Here is a 14796-nt window from a genome sequence, read left to right as displayed (position 1 = left end):
CGGCGCGCTGCTCGCCCCCGCGCCCCGCCCTCCCCGGCAGTCCGCAGCGCAGCGACGCCGCGATCGCCCGTCTGTTCCAGGACCACGCGCGCAGCGGCCGGCCCGCGTTGACGGACAGCTTGTGCAGCATGTTCATCGCCTCCACGCCGTCCAGCGTGCCCTCGTCCTCGTCCAGCTGCAGCAGCTCCCGCGCCGTCTCGGCGTACGTGTCCACCAGGTCCCGCTGGCGCACCGACGGCGGCAGCGGCAGCAGGTGCTTCGGCGTCTGCTGGATGCACAGCGCGAGGAAGAGGACCGCCTTGGCCGTCTGGCCGGGCCGGCCGGAGACGAGCGCGCCGTGAAAGGTGCGCTCCGCCAAGGGGACCTGGCCCGGCGCGAGCCGGTCGGCGTCGCCGGACCCGTGGAAGTACGGAGGCCAGACGGGCCAGTGCTGTTGCGTCGCGGCGAAGAAGGCGGCGACGCGCTCCGGGCGCGGCAAGAACGGGGCGAAGTCGGCGAGGCATCGTCGCAGCCGCGACGAGGCGCTCGGGGTGAGCGGCGGCGGTGCGTCGTCTGCGAACTCGACGGGGTCGAAGATGGAGGACGCGTTGAAGAGGCCGAGCAAGGGCGAGTTCTGAAGCGCGGGGCTGATTTGCGTCGTGCTGATTAACGATGGAAAGGTGAGGCTGTCTTGCTGCTGGAAAGCCCCGGCAGAAGGCGGCGAGTCTGACACGGCCGCTGCGGTGCTTCCGTCGGTGAGCCCAGCGGCGGGCTCAGCCCCGTGGACGCTGTGGGAAAGCATGTCTCCCGGGAGGCCCCTCATTAGAGCCTCCAGCTCGTCCAGCCTCTTCTTGAGCGCGGCGACGTCGTCGCTCCCCCACGACGTCGGCGGGGAGGCGTCGTCGTCCCGGGGCTGCTTCTCCTGCGGAACGCAGCTGCTGCCATGCGCGCGGCAGGCGTCGCACCGGTCCTGCCCCGGCCGGACGATGCACCGGACCTTGCGTCGTCGGCACTCGGCGCAGCTCTTGGTGCCGAGGCGCATGCGCTTCCCGGGCACGCCCATGGCTGCGGGAGGGGTGGGCGGACTGCGTGAAAATGCCGATGGCCTAACACCGGCGGCGGCACTCCACAAACGGGCTAATCCAGAGCAAATGATGGGGATCCTCGTCAGCTAACGTCTTTGATCCTGGTAGTTCACGTTTGGCGCTTTATTTAGTAGCATGCTGGGAGGAATGGTGGAAGAGGTCGTGAATATCTGCTTCGGTCGGGCTCGGGGCGACGTTTCAACTTTACAAGGTGTGTTTTAGAATTTGACGGACAGTCCTTAGCAGCTAGGACCACTTTAGCACGGTAATTGCAGGAGAATGTCCTGTATATGTCCTGTAAAATTCGACCGACAACCTCGCACGAAAGTGGGGCTCCGCCTCGTGGTATAACGGTTTGCAAGTCTGCAAGTTATTAACAATTAAAGGATATGTAATCGAGTTTTACGACATTCAATCAGGCATATGTGTAAGTTTTTATCAACTTACCGCGTGAGCGCATCCAGGCCCTGAGTCCATATAATACGCTGCTCGGTACCTCTCACTCCCTGCTCCTCACCAACTCCTCTACCTCCCACATTCAGCCGTCTTATACAGAAGCTATTCCAACATTATAAAATCCATCTCTTTCTCAAAATGACTTCCCAGACTGAAGCCCTTGCCAAAATCGAAAATCACGTCCGCACCGACGTCCCCGAAAACATTAGCTCCCTCATCTTCACCGCCATCGACGACCTCAAGCTCACCTTCAACCCCTCCCTCGTCATCCAGCCCGGCACGCCCTTTCCCGCCTTCACCCTCCCCAACGCCCTCGGCGCCCCCGTCTCCCTCTCCAATCTCCTCGCCGCCGCCGACCGCGGCGTGCTCGTCACCTTTTACCGCGGTGGGTGGTGCCCCTACTGCAACGTCGCGCTGTCGTTCCTGCAGCGCCGCGCCGACGACTTTCGCGCCCGAGGCGTCACGCTGATTGCCCTATCGCCGGAGCTGCCGGACGCGTCGCTGTCGACGGTGGAGAAGCAGGCACTGCGGTTAGAGGTGCTCTCGGACCGCGGCAACGACGTGGCGCGGCAGCTGGGGCTGGTCTGGCGCCAGCCGGAGGCGCTGGGGGAGGTGTCCCGGGCGATGGGGGTCGACCAGGTGGCTCGCAACGGCGATGACTCGCGTGAGTTGCCGGTGGCGGCCAACCTGCTGATAGACAAGGCCGGCGTGGTCAGGAATGTGCATGCCGACCCGGACTGGAGCAAGAGGCTGGACCCAAGCACGATGCTTGAGTGGGCTGATGCTCTGTAGGCCGCGGGTGCTTGAGCCGCGGGTGCTTGATAATAATATGGTAGTGATTATCCAATAGTCTATATGGTCTAATTAACTATGTACACTCGAAGTTCAAACCTGGAAGATATCCAATAAATTCTTTGCCGTGTCACGCAGGACAATTTGCACATTGTTTTTGCTAGCACCGTCGACGACGTCGACTTGGGCATGCATCGTCTTGTTGTTCCACTGCGTCTCCCACTCCAGGAGCTTCTTCTTAAATGCCTTTTGGTCGTAGTCGCTGGGGTGCGTCGCCACGAGGTAGTCCACAAACATCTGCCAGCGGTGGGCGTAGTAGTCGCCGATGAGGCCGGCCCACTGCTTGGAGGCATAATCCTCAATCTCGCCATTGGGGCCCCAGAGCGTGATCTGGTTCCGAGCGTTGTACTCGAAAAAGTCGGCAGCGTCGCCGCCACTCTTGCGTGCCGCCTGGATCCAGGTGGAGAGTTGAAAATGGGGGCTGGTCTCGAGGACTTGGTCCATGGTCTGAAGGATCGCCTGAAGTTTGCCGCCGGCGCACTTGACGCCCTTGATGTTATTGTCCTTGTACTTTTGTATGAGCTTGTTGTACGTCGCCTCAAAAGCGTTGGCGAGCACTTGACGAGTCCAATCGGCCAGATCATACCGGTAGGCTTCGTTCTCGAAGAGCCAGGTCGCCTGGTTCCCGGCATTAAACATGTCATTCCAGGCGCTGATGAGGCTCTTCGTATCGTAGCTAATCTTGGTGGGATGGTGACCAGTTCGGTTGACAAGGCCACTGGTACTAGGGACGAGCTCAAAAATGGACTTTGTAACCGCAGTGATGGAGGCATCAGTGTTGTTGTAGACGGTGGATCGGACCTTGTCCCAAGCAGTGTACAGGTCCTCGGGGATCTCCTTATGATCCGCTCCATAACGAACCGTGACCCAGTCATGAAAGTACTTGTCGGTTTCAATGGCATCCTTGCTCCACGCTTGATCTAGTAGAAGATCGTACATAATTTCGTTGCCTTCTTGACCCTCCATGGACAGACCAAACCCGACAATAGACTTGGACTGGTGAACAGCCTCGACGGCATTCTTGGTAACATTTTCAATCTGGCCGTAGAGACCCATGTTACCTCCATAGTCGTGTAGCTGGCACCAAATCCAAGGCTTGCCGTAGAAAGAATCCGTCCGCTGCCACTGAGGGGTGGACTCGGCGAAAAGGTCGAGGAGAAGCATGTCCTCATTCACGGGGACACCGTCAAGGAGGGACTTGACACGCTCGTCAGTCCAGAACGCCTTGTCCGAAGCGAACAACCAGCCTTGCATCACCCACACGGCACTGGGATCGGCATCTTTGAGTGTCTTCCAGGTATTGTGGCTGACATTCTTCAAGTAGTCGAGCTCGCCCGAGGCAGGCTTGTTCTCATTAAACTGATCGAGCGTCCAGAAGCTGGTCACGTTGCCGTAGGCTTCGTTTTGCTTGGTTATGAATGCCTTTTGCAGCTCGGCAAAGTGCGGGTCATACGGTGTGATGTACTTGTCCGCGGTGAAGCGGCCGGAGAAGCCGCTCCATACGGGGCTCTCGGCCAGGCTGACGTTGGGCCAGACACGGGTGATGTTTTCAGGGACAAATCCAGGAAAGGCGGGAAGGATTGGCGTCATTCCCAGCTCGACCATACGCTTGATAATCTTCTTTTGCAGTTCGAACTGGTCCTCGATCCAGGCTTGGGGCAAATCTCCACCCCAGGAGCCCTGGATGTTACCAAAGTGCTGCCAAGCCAAGAACGCGGGACCGCTGAGGAAAGAGTTAATCTCCGTGTGGGTGAGGCCAATATCAAGGAACACGTCGGTAAAGATCTTTTCGACGCCAATCCACGCAAGGGCAAGGTTGACGCCGCGCAAGGCCATCCAGTCGAGCTGGAGCTCCCAGTCTTCCCATGACCAGAAAGCGCTGGTGTACGAGGTCGTCACTGTAAATTTTGGTTAGATCCCATGGATAGACGCGTCATGCTGTACGACGAACCCGTGTTCCAGTGGTAGCGATACTGGACAATGCTAGAGCCTTCGAGGTTCTTGTCCAGGCGCGGCAGCGTCCTGGGGGCCTTGTGCAAGTCGCTCCCGACAAACCACCAGATGTCGACATGGGCGACATCTGCAAGGTAACGATGCAGCCTGTAGAGTTTTGCGCGGTTAGCAGATCAAACGCGCCAAGATCAAGGCGGCAGGACCGTCTTATGCGCATCTCCGTCGTCTGATGCGCGCTACGGCACGAAACTCACCCTTGCATGATGGCGCTCGGCGATGTGCCCTCAATGTGAATCCTGCCATTGCTGTCACTTGACACGCTGTAGCTATCATTAGTCGCGGCCGAGGCTGTGGCCGAGGGGGCAGTCGCTATGCTCAGCTGGAAGCGGTCGGCATGGTCCGGCAGCCTGCGTTTGATGAAGGCCGCGACACCGTCGGTAGAGGGTGCTGTTGATGCGACGACACCGGTGACGGCGGTCAGGAGCCAGGCAAGCTGAGGAATACGCATTGCAGCGACAGCTAGAAGCCAGCAAGCTTCTGTAATTTTGTGTCGTGAAGCAGAGAGCTGGTGTTGGGAATGGCTGAGGAGGACACATGGTAGATAATAAGATCAAGGCAACAAAAGAAGCAATATCCACAAACAGGAAGACGGGATGACGCTAGTGGTCAGCAGCCAACAACGGCGCCACTCAGAGAGGGTGCCACCCCCACGAGGCCCTGTTAACAATTGTCAACGGCGAGCCACATAATAATAGCAAAGCTTCGTTATTACGAAATCATTTTGACATATGGGATTTGCAGGTTCAAATTCATCTGATGATGCTCGCCAAAGTGACTGCGCCCGTTGTACCAGGTGAGAGCTATCTACAGTAGCAGCGCTAAATGATTCATGCCGTTAGGTGGGGGTACCCTGCAAGGTACCCTAGGCACCTACGTACGCAAAGCCAGCTGCCAATAAATGAGGGCATCGTGGGGATGGGGGATACTGGTAAGGCATATTACGAATTTTAAGATTTAAGGTAGGATTGGATGCCAAGCGACTGTGCATTGCGTCACTTCTATACTTGACAAGTCGCCATGCATGTAGAGTTCCTCTGTGAGTCCGTCAGAGAACCGCGTTGGTAGCTGAGGCCTCGTGGAATCAATCATTCTTATCATGATTGTTTTTATGTGCTGACGTATAAACATGAAACAATATGCTATTGCTCCGCTGATGGAAATAAACGGCCAAATTGGTTTCAATATCATTATTACAGCCTTGAACTATCATCATGTACCAAGGATGCAAATATGACAAGGCTAGTATGACCATTGATGTCTACTTAGAAAAACATGAACGTGTCAGTACCCGGGCAATGTGCAGGGGTGTAGTCAACAACGAGAGATGAAGCGTATAGCTGGGAAGACGCTGGGCGGAACACGGACAATATTCGACGTTGCCCGTCTCCTACGGCCAACAACTACAACTCATCCACCGAACGCCAACGGAGATTTGTCCTTGCTAATCAAAAGCTCAAAACACAACAAATAACGCAAACTATGGCGGACGTAGGAGTGCTCATCATGAAACCTGAGAAGATATGCAACCTGGCGCTGCGCTGGTCATGTAACCAAGCAAGCCTACTCTTGATCACTGCAGTTCCGCCGCCGGAATAACAATGTTTGAAGCAAAGCTTACGACTGCCCGGCCCATGCTGTTTCCGATCGTGAGAGCTGGGCGCCGTCGTTACAGAAGAGGAAACAAATATCCACAAGGTCCGAGCGAGTACTGGGAGCCAGCAGCATGCCAGCGCAGCAGTTGTCTCATATTCAACACTATCCGTGTTTTCTTTGAGTATGGAGGGAGTGAGGCCGATTAGGTGAAGAAGCGAAATGGGCGGCAAGGGACGGATGTAAATAAGTCGGGTTTACATATTGAGTCGATGGATGTTTCTTTGGCCGACCAGTGACGAAAAATGTCTGCTCCCAAAGCCCGGGCGCATTGGGACAGTCGGTGACCGGGAATTGCACGTCAACGGTATTGACGGATGGCTAGCCGGCAAGGGGTCAGCGGGGAATTGGTGGGTTTGCTGACGTGGAGCAGAATGGAAAGGGCTCCTCATCCAAGGCAGAATTGGAAATGATTTTCTTACATTTTTTTTTTCTTGGGGAAGAAAGATGGACATTGTTAGCGGCATTTGGAGCGGCAGAAGTTGGGGAATAATTTACCGTCCAACAATAGATCGTCGGGCAGTTTGCTTGTTAGTGACGTCGTCACAAGGGGGCGCTTCAGGGGATGATGGCACGACGTGTCTTGCTGGAGATACGCAAGTGAGTGGGAATGCGACGAAATGCGATGCAGAGAAAAGATAACAAAAAAGGCCTAGGAACTAGAAACTTCAAAAAGGCAATAAAAATGCGCAAACCATAGTACTATTATATCTTGGCGACTAATTAATTCCAAGCCAAATTGATGCCAAGCCCATAACTGTCCACTTTTACAGGCACAGGGCCTTGTTCCCCGGAGGGGCTCACGTCAGGTCAGTGCTCAGGACCCTGCTTGGGGGCCTATGGCGAAAATGCTACAGGGCATTTGCAGCCCAACTCCGGGGCGCCCACGCAGGTGTTTAGTGGATTCTGTACCTGCCTTAGCGGCTGCAGTGGCTCCTTCTCAGCGGTCGGGTCCACTGGGACGCACCAAGAAATACCGCTTCCCGCGCTGTTCTGTTGCACCTACCAAACCAAACCAATGAGGGGGGGCTGTGCTTTCGTTTTTCCCTTTCTTCTTCCCTATCCTTTGTCCGATCTTCCATTCCTCTTCTCGACTTACTTCTCGCATTGCCGACTACGCTTCGCCCGCCCCCCCTTCTCCTCGACATTACTAGTACAACCTCGTCTCCGCCTCATCCTAGAAATGGTCCATCTGTCTGGGGTTCGACTCTGAGCCCCTGCTTCCTAGGTAGACCGACCACCTGTACTATTTCCTCCTTTCTTCTTCTTTCCTCACCATCTTCGCCCACGGCCGAGGTTGAGTACGAACTCCTCTTCCACCAGGCGACCGTCGTCCTCGCCATACGTCACTCATTTATTTCGTCTTCTTTTTATACATTTTTTTCTTCCATTCTTCCATTCTTCTTGTCCTGAAACTCCCAAGTGCCTGCGTTGCGCTTGGTACCACGCCACTTTGTTACAGTACGACCTCGGCCTTCTTGCGCCAACCCAGGACATTGCGCCTCGATCGACGCCTCGACTCTCCTCACTCGACCGACTAGCGATATTCCTTCCTTTTCGCCTCTTTCTTCGCCGAAATCTACGAGCTTGCTTGTACACCATTAGCATCCGCGACGCCACGGCTCCGGAAGCCTCGAACCTCGTATCCCATCCATATACCAAAGCCACATCATAGCCGCGCTAAACGGCTTTCGCTGGTGGCTTCGCGCAGCCTGCCCGAACAGAAACTCCTGGTCAGCCGACACTCAAGATACGCCCGCCTCTTCCCAAGACATATCCGGCGCGCTGTGCCATCATCTCATTGCCCCCGCTCTTGGCCTTTCGACCTCTCGCTCTAAGCTGTTCAACCTGGGACCTATTCTGCATCCAAGCGCCTGACCCTGTCTGCCCGCCTATATCATTCTACCCGCCAATTCTAATTTTTACTCCTTCACGCCTCCACAACCGCCTGCGAATTCGGAATGTCCATTTAAACAGCAACCGTTCAAGTCACCGCAGCCCGTACGAGCCGTCTTGTGACGCTATCGCCCACTCGACCGAATTGCCTCGTCCGTACACTCGTTTCGGCCTCAACACCGTCGAAATGTCTTCCATCGAACTCGCAATGGCGCGCAGCCTGCAACCAACTGCTTGGGAGGCCATTACTCATGTGTTCGCAAGACATCTCGTCGCCCAGGCTCATAAGCGCGACCTTGTTGGTGATACACAGCAGAAAGTCGGCGATGTCAAAACTGCCTTTTCTAGCTGGGACAATTGCATGCAGGCTGCCTACTGCAAGTATGTACTTCGCGTCAAGTTTGCCCATCTGCATTGCATGTACTAACTTTTGGACTAGGTGGCCCGTCATCGCAATCATAATTATAGGCAGCCTTATCATATTCTCGATATTATGGTGTATTGCCCGTTGTTGCTGTTGCGCCAAATCATGTTGTTGCGGCTGCTTCCGGTGCTTCAAGTGCTGCGGAAACTGTTGCGGATGTTGCGATCCTCCGGGCGGTCGTCGACACAAGTACCTCGACGAGCCCTATATCCCTCCTCATCACGGTTATCAGCCACAGGCGCCTATGCAGCCCTCGTTTCACCCGCCTCCTCAGCATCACGAGACGCCGCAGTATGCCTCCTTCGATACACCCAAGAACCAAGACTCGTTGCCGCAAATGCCTAGCTGGGAAGGAGCGGGATCCAGAAAGGTTCTGGTTGAGGAGGACAACGCTGTCGAAATGAACCAGCTCAAGAAACCAACACATGACCCACGTACAGGCTTACCCGCCGCTGGCGCAGTTAGCCCAATGAATGCTGCCGACGGCCGGGGTCCCTACAATCCTCCAAACCGCGGGCCTGGGGGCCCTGGACGAGGCTACATGGCGAACAATCTTGCTGTAAGCCCGGGAGGATACGGGCAACGACCTGTCAGTCCCCTCAACGAGCCTGGATATGGTAATAATCAAGGCTACAACCAAGGAGGGCCCGGCGGCCCCGGCGGCCCTGGTGGCTATGGCAATAACGCATACAACAATGCTTACAACCAAGGCCCGGGTCAGAATCTCAATGTGCCTCATGAGTACAACGCCAACCGCCTGGCAGATGGCTATGGCCTCGACCAACCATACGATTCGCCTGGCGCCAGTGCTGGTGGCCATGATGGGGGCCACTCCGGTGCGGCAATGGCCGGCGCAGGGCTCGCTGGTGGGTTAGCTGGCGCCGCCCTCGCCGCCGGGGCTATGCGACACCAGTCCCCCGCACCAGGGTCCCGCGGCTACGGCACTCCTCAGCCACAACCAGTGTCGCCGTATACTGAGCTCTCTGCTGAACCCAATCCATTTAGCGGCCAGGAAGGCGGATTCGTCGAGATGCCCAACGAACCGAGGCGTCAGGAGCAGCCCCAAGTCAACGTCCATGCTGCTTTTGCCGAAATGTCTGCCGGCGCCATGACCAAGGCTCCCGTACATGAAGAGCCTAAGAAGCCGGAGCCTATTGCTTACGAGATGGCGACCGACCAGGTGGCCCCAATTGAGCTTGATGGCGGATATATTGGTCCGACCCAAACAAAGCACGCGGAGGGCTCGCCTCACTCTTTTGCTGCCGAGCTTGCTGCTCAGCCTGCTAGCCGGAGCCCTCCTGCGCAGAGTCCCGCGGCCCTGTCTCGTCATGATGCACCCGAAGTCTACGACGCTCAAGAGCACTCCGTCGTGAGCGCTGTTTCTAGTGGCTCAGGTGCTGGGCAGTATGGGCAGTACGGCCAATCCCCTACCGACAGCAGATCAGCCCCTGACGGCTACGGCATGAGACGTCAGCGTACTGGCGATAATGCAGCCCCGTCGAATATGGGCCCCCGGCCGCCATATGGCATTGATGCTCGCGGGAGAAACTCTCCTAGTTCCATGTCTCCCAGATCACCGGGGCCTCGTGGTTCTCCCGGTCCCGGCGCTGGACCTCGACGCGGTCTCGGCCCACGAGCTGATCAGCCCTTTAACCCTTCGCCTCTCACTACACCAGCGCATAACGAGAGCCCATACAGCCGTCCCGGCTTCAACCAGGGCCCCGACCCTAACCGCACATACTCGCCCGCCCCGCGGCAAGCACGCAGTCCCGATCATAACGTGCCCATCGGCCGACCCAACGGGCAAACGGCGTTTGCCGAGCCCCAGCCGCAATCACCCATCACCAACAATGCCGGATTCGACTTCACCTCTGGTTTCTCGCGGCCACAAACCGCGAACAGCGAGCGGCGCCAACCGCCGCCGCAACAGCAAGGCTTCCAGGGCCAGCCTCGAGCGTACAACAACCAAGGCCAGGGTGGCTGGAACGGTTACTAAACGAAAAAGAAAGATGCTTCCGGACTGGGATGAACTCCAAGCGTAATGGCAGGAGCGAAACTCGCAACTGAACAAATGTTTGCTTGGCAAACTATGAATTTTTCTACCTATTGATCGGCGGACTGGCGTGTTTTGATCATGGTGGGAACAAGAAAATTTGCATATATTCTGACTATATATATCTGGCGTTTTCTCCTCTTGACAGGGACTCCATTCTCTTCAACCTGATGATACAACTATATTATCTTTTTACGTTCTTTTTATTTACTTACTCTTCTTCAATTCATAACGAACCCTTTCTTTTCTCCATGGATCGCTTCTTCAACATGGCACGTCGATAACGTTGTCCTATCCTTTTTGATTATCACTACTGTTATCATCTCGTGTGTCAACTACCACGCCTTTTTCTGACTCCACTATAGCCCACGGATCGTTACTAGTCAAGTCACGTTTAGAACGGGAATACGTCGCCCGTCAAGGCAGAATTTGCGCTGTAATTGCTCTTCTGTATATTTATAGCCATCTACTTATCTAGTACAAGCGCCTTTCCCATGGGGACATTTGTTCCGAAATATAAAATGCAATGGCCAAAACGCCTGCGAGTATGAGAAAACACAAAAAGAGCGGAGACAAAAAAAAATCAGAGGCAGAGGACAGTTAATCAAGAATGAACGGCTGTTTTAAAAACAAAATCGCTGTATCCAAGTGCTTTGCGGAGTTTTACAGGAACGGAAGTAGTATCGAAAAGGTGGTTCATTCCTTGGGCAAGAGATTCATCGTCACCGGCGTCGAGGGCTTGGCACCAGTGCTTGATGAGCTGCTGCCGATGATTGTGTTCGCGTCGCCGTCCAGGTCCGGGTCGTACTCTTCGCTGCCGGCGCCCCGTCGACCCGCATTCCCGGCCTTCGTAGTCCTCGTCCTGGTAGACGCCTTGTCGACCAGCGGCGCCTCGTCGTCAGCGTCGCCATCGCTGTCGAGGTCTTGGAGCGAGTCGTCGTCGGGACGGAGCGGGCGGAATTGGCGATGCTCATCGTCATCGAGGGGATCGGTCTCGGAGATGGGCTTCTTGATGAAGGAGTCGATGATGTAATACTGCAGGGCGTTCATGATGAGGGGGAAGATCATCATGACGAAGGCGATCTGCAGTTTCTCGTTGCCCTCGGTCCAGCTGAGCGCCCAGTCACCGACCTTGGATATCCATGGCATGGTGATGAAGATGATGAGTACGCAGATCTTCATGAGGAAGAGGCCGCAAAAGTAAATGACGGACTGCTTGAGCCACCACCACGCGTTGGGCGGGTTGCCGTAGTGGCCGGACTGGATCGACTCGCGGGGCTTACCGACAGGCGTGAGAGCGACGACGGCGGTCAGGAGGTGGAGGAGTCCGATGAGGATGGGAATACCCAGGGTTGTCTGTTTTTTAGCTAGTTAGTATGCGCGAGAACACACAAGTTTGAACGTTTGCCGAGGGGCATGGTCTCTACTCACATCGATGCCCAGGTTGAGGAGGTAGAAGGAGCACGGGTTGGGCATGTAGGGCGCGGCAGCAGCGGAAGCGGTGGTACCACGGCTGACGACGTTGGCGGCGGTGATGGAGAAGCGACCGCTGGTGAGCATGGACATGAAGATGTTGGCAATGTGGACGAGCACGGAGCCAAAGACCTGCTTGGAGGCGTCAAAGGCCCAGATCTTGACGGGCCGCTGGGGCCGCTCCCGCCAGCGCTTGTAGACGAGGGCCAGCAGCGCGAGGCCCCCGAGGGCGGCCTGGACGAGCAGCGCAAAGGACCCCAGCAGTTGGCACTCGCCCTCGGAGTCGTGGGGGCTGGACGGCGGCGGCGGCGACGGTGTGGCGGTTGGCGAGGCAGCAGTGACGAAGAGCAACGAGGTGGCCGTCGAGATAGCCACGGTGCTGGATGCGAGGGCGGTGACGAGGCCCCCCGCGTCGGGATGGTCGACACCGATGGCGGCTGCTCTCAGAGCGTCCATGGTGGATGTATAGATGTGTCAAGGTCGAGAACAGTCTCGGGGTTCGTGGACGATGGGGGTAGGCGGTTGACGGTGAAGAATCTTCCTGGGGGGTTGGTAATGCAGCAGGATGGCGGAGGTATCGTTGCAGGTGAGGCTAGTTGTCGTTCGATATGCCCTTTGCAGGCTGAAACAAGGACAAGAACCGCGGCGTGTTTTCGGCCTCCGCTTCTCTGTATAGAAAACGCACAGGGGCGTCAGACGTTCGTGAATATTGAGGCCATGCAGTTGGATGTTGTGGAGGCGGTGAGAACGCAGCACCTGCTAGTTTTCACGATGCGAGTGTCGAGGGTCCCCAAAAAGTAATAGTGATGATGTGAAGGAGGGGATCCTCGTGGACGGCATCACCAGATCATATCTACGTCTAGGATGTGGCAGGTGTTGGGCTTAGCGTGCCAGCGTTACGAGGCCGGCAGTGGCTTAGTGTCTAGCCCTGTGTGTGTCAGCTTGGGTAGGGAGCCTTACCAGTAGGCATTTAGCAGCAATGCACCTGTCTATGGCTGAGATATTTACCTAAACTTTTATTTCGTTTTACTGAACAAAAAGAGAGATAGATCAAATTATCAGAGATATGACAATCTATCTACAAATATTTTTATGGAAATGTGAAAAAGAAAAATCTCTACCTATACCTACAGTGTCAATCACAGGCACCCGTCATCAAGCCGTCACAGACCCGTAACGTGCTAACTCAGGCGGCTCCATCGGCTCAACGTAGCTCCAGATTCCGAAAGGGGCCGCTCTGCACCAGAAAAAAGTCACCATAGAGCAGTCGCGCGACCAATTGCCCACGACCAGTTCAATCAGTGTCTGATCACGAATTGCGCCCGCTCGTCTTCCTTTTCGCGGCTGTAATTCTCTTCTCCTACGCCTCCGGTACCCGTTCTTCAGTTCTCACACATGTTCCGCTCACGGTTAAGAACGTCCGGCCTGGGCCTCGCTCAGAGCCTGCGACCCTCCACGACCTCGACAGCTCCCAGATTCGCCGCGCCCCTCGCCGCTCGCGCCATCCACCATGTACCGACGCTCGCGCATGACTTCTCCGAGGGAGTTCCCAGCCTCATGAGCCCCGGCGGTTTCAACATTGCCTGGTCAGAGTACATGGCGCTGACGGTAGAGAAGCTCAACGCCCTGACAGCCGGTTCGTGTTCAGCCCTCGGGCCGTTGCCCCGGTCGAGTCGTCCCGCGCAATATCGGGCGCGACATGGCCGCCGAAAGTCTTCCATGCTGACAGCGACCGTCCCCCTCTAGGTACCGAACTCGAAGACAAGGACGCCAAGACCATCGCGCTCATGACCGCCCGCGAACCCAACCAGGCCCCCATCTTCAACTACGCCTCCATGGCGCACAACAACCACTTCTTCTTCCAGGGCATCGCCCCCGCGCCCGTCGTCATGCCCGAGCAGCTGCGCGCCGAGCTCGAGGCCTCCTTCTCCTCGGTCGAGACGCTCCGCCGCGAGATGATTCTCACGGCCTCGGCCATGTTCGGCCCCGGCTTCGTGTGGCTCGTCAAGACCGGCCCCGCCGCCTACCGCGTGCTGTCCACCTACCTCGCCGGGTCCCCCTACCCGGGCGCCCACTGGCGCGCCCAGCCCACCGACATGAACACGGTGGGCGACCAGGGCAGCGCCCGCTCCTACTTCCGCAACCAGCTCCAGGGCGCGCAGCACCGCGCCGGCAACCTGCCGCCGGGCGGCATCGAGCTGCAGCCCCTGCTGTGCCTCAACACCTGGGAGCACGCCTGGCTGCTGGACTGGGGCGTCGGCGCGGGGGGTAGCGGTGGCAAGGCCGGCTTCGCCGAGGCGTGGTGGGAGCTGGTCGACTGGGAGCTGGTTTCGAGCAGGGCCGGGCTTACGCGCCAGGCCCTGAAAGGCGCCAACTGAGCGGACATCGCAGTCCACAATGGCGGCATTTTGTGTGCGATGGAGGGGAAAAGCAACGAAGTAAAAGCCATGAAGAGACGGGTTGGGCGAGAAAACGGCTTCAAAATTTGGCTAGGGACGAGAAGCTCCTACCACCACGAGATCTAAATACATCTCATCAAACTTGTACAATAATTGTATACCTCTACGGAAGACGGAAATATACACATACCTTGACAACTAGATCACCGTGGACAGGGCCCGCTCAGGCAAGCCACCTTAATCTACTCATCCGTTGTCTGCTCACATTGCAAACTCACAGCATGCTCCCAAACCAGGTTAAAAAACATATGCATTGCTATGTAAAATGCTACCTAAATAACTCCTGCTAATGGGGCTCGACTAAAACCGAGAGGGCTTCCCTCCGTGAGTGAAGATGAGAAAGCAAAAAGGATCGGAAATCTCAAATTGGTATAATAAAGTTTGGCTCGCGCCTGATTATTCCCATGGAAATATAAAAAAAAGGGGAATGCGAAAAAGAGGGGGGGGGGGGGGGGG

General features: G+C 56.4%; 7 protein-coding genes across 7 annotated transcripts in view; 4 read left to right on the top strand and 3 right to left on the bottom strand.

Annotated features, from left to right (window-relative positions):
• Nucleotides 1–1042, bottom strand: part of ISF_00920 (Zn(2)-C6 fungal-type DNA-binding domain protein) — a gene marked incomplete at both ends in the record, with an annotated part of 1807 nt that extends 765 nt beyond the window's left edge. The window contains one exon of the mRNA XM_018844527.1: nt 113–1042. Within this exon, the coding sequence (XP_018708977.1) occupies nt 113–1042 (930 nt within the window). The remainder of the gene's footprint in view (nt 1–112) is intronic.
• A 616-nt stretch (nt 1043–1658) lies between these two features.
• Nucleotides 1659–2312, top strand: ISF_00919 (Thioredoxin-like fold protein; the record flags this gene model as incomplete). Its single annotated transcript, XM_018844526.1, has 1 exon — nt 1659–2312. One exon carries the CDS (start codon nt 1659–1661, stop codon nt 2310–2312), a length of 654 nt encoding a protein of 217 aa, XP_018708976.1.
• A 93-nt stretch (nt 2313–2405) lies between these two features.
• ISF_00918 (Alpha-N-acetylglucosaminidase) lies at nt 2406–4833 on the bottom strand (the record flags this gene model as incomplete). Its single annotated transcript, XM_018844525.1, has 3 exons — nt 2406–4270; nt 4324–4472; nt 4580–4833. 3 exons carry the CDS (start codon nt 4831–4833, stop codon nt 2406–2408), a joined length of 2268 nt encoding a protein of 755 aa, XP_018708975.1.
• A 3285-nt stretch (nt 4834–8118) lies between these two features.
• Nucleotides 8119–8358, top strand: ISF_00917 (hypothetical protein; the record flags this gene model as incomplete). The annotated part of the gene is made up of 1 exon (XM_018844524.1): nt 8119–8358. One exon carries the CDS (start codon nt 8119–8121, stop codon nt 8356–8358), a length of 240 nt encoding a protein of 79 aa, XP_018708974.1.
• A 241-nt stretch (nt 8359–8599) lies between these two features.
• ISF_00916 (hypothetical protein) lies at nt 8600–10351 on the top strand (the record flags this gene model as incomplete). The annotated part of the gene is made up of 1 exon (XM_018844523.1): nt 8600–10351. One exon carries the CDS (start codon nt 8600–8602, stop codon nt 10349–10351), a length of 1752 nt encoding a protein of 583 aa, XP_018708973.1.
• A 753-nt stretch (nt 10352–11104) lies between these two features.
• Nucleotides 11105–12337, bottom strand: ISF_00915 (vacuolar membrane protein; the record flags this gene model as incomplete). The annotated part of the gene is made up of 2 exons (XM_018844522.1): nt 11105–11764; nt 11840–12337. 2 exons carry the CDS (start codon nt 12335–12337, stop codon nt 11105–11107), a joined length of 1158 nt encoding a protein of 385 aa, XP_018708972.1.
• Nucleotides 12338–13276: 939 nt separating this feature from the next.
• ISF_00914 (Fe superoxide dismutase) lies at nt 13277–14259 on the top strand (the record flags this gene model as incomplete). The annotated part of the gene is made up of 2 exons (XM_018844521.1): nt 13277–13517; nt 13628–14259. The coding sequence occupies 2 exons, from the start codon at nt 13277–13279 to the stop codon at nt 14257–14259; spliced, it is 873 nt and encodes a 290-aa protein (XP_018708971.1).
• Nucleotides 14260–14796: the final 537 nt, after the last annotated feature.

This window comes from Cordyceps fumosorosea, assembly GCF_001636725.1.
Source record: "Cordyceps fumosorosea ARSEF 2679 chromosome Unknown scaffold_1, whole genome shotgun sequence".
In the NCBI taxonomy this organism is placed as follows: domain Eukaryota; kingdom Fungi; phylum Ascomycota; class Sordariomycetes; order Hypocreales; family Cordycipitaceae; genus Cordyceps; species Cordyceps fumosorosea.
This window is presented reverse-complemented; position numbering and strand designations above follow the sequence as displayed.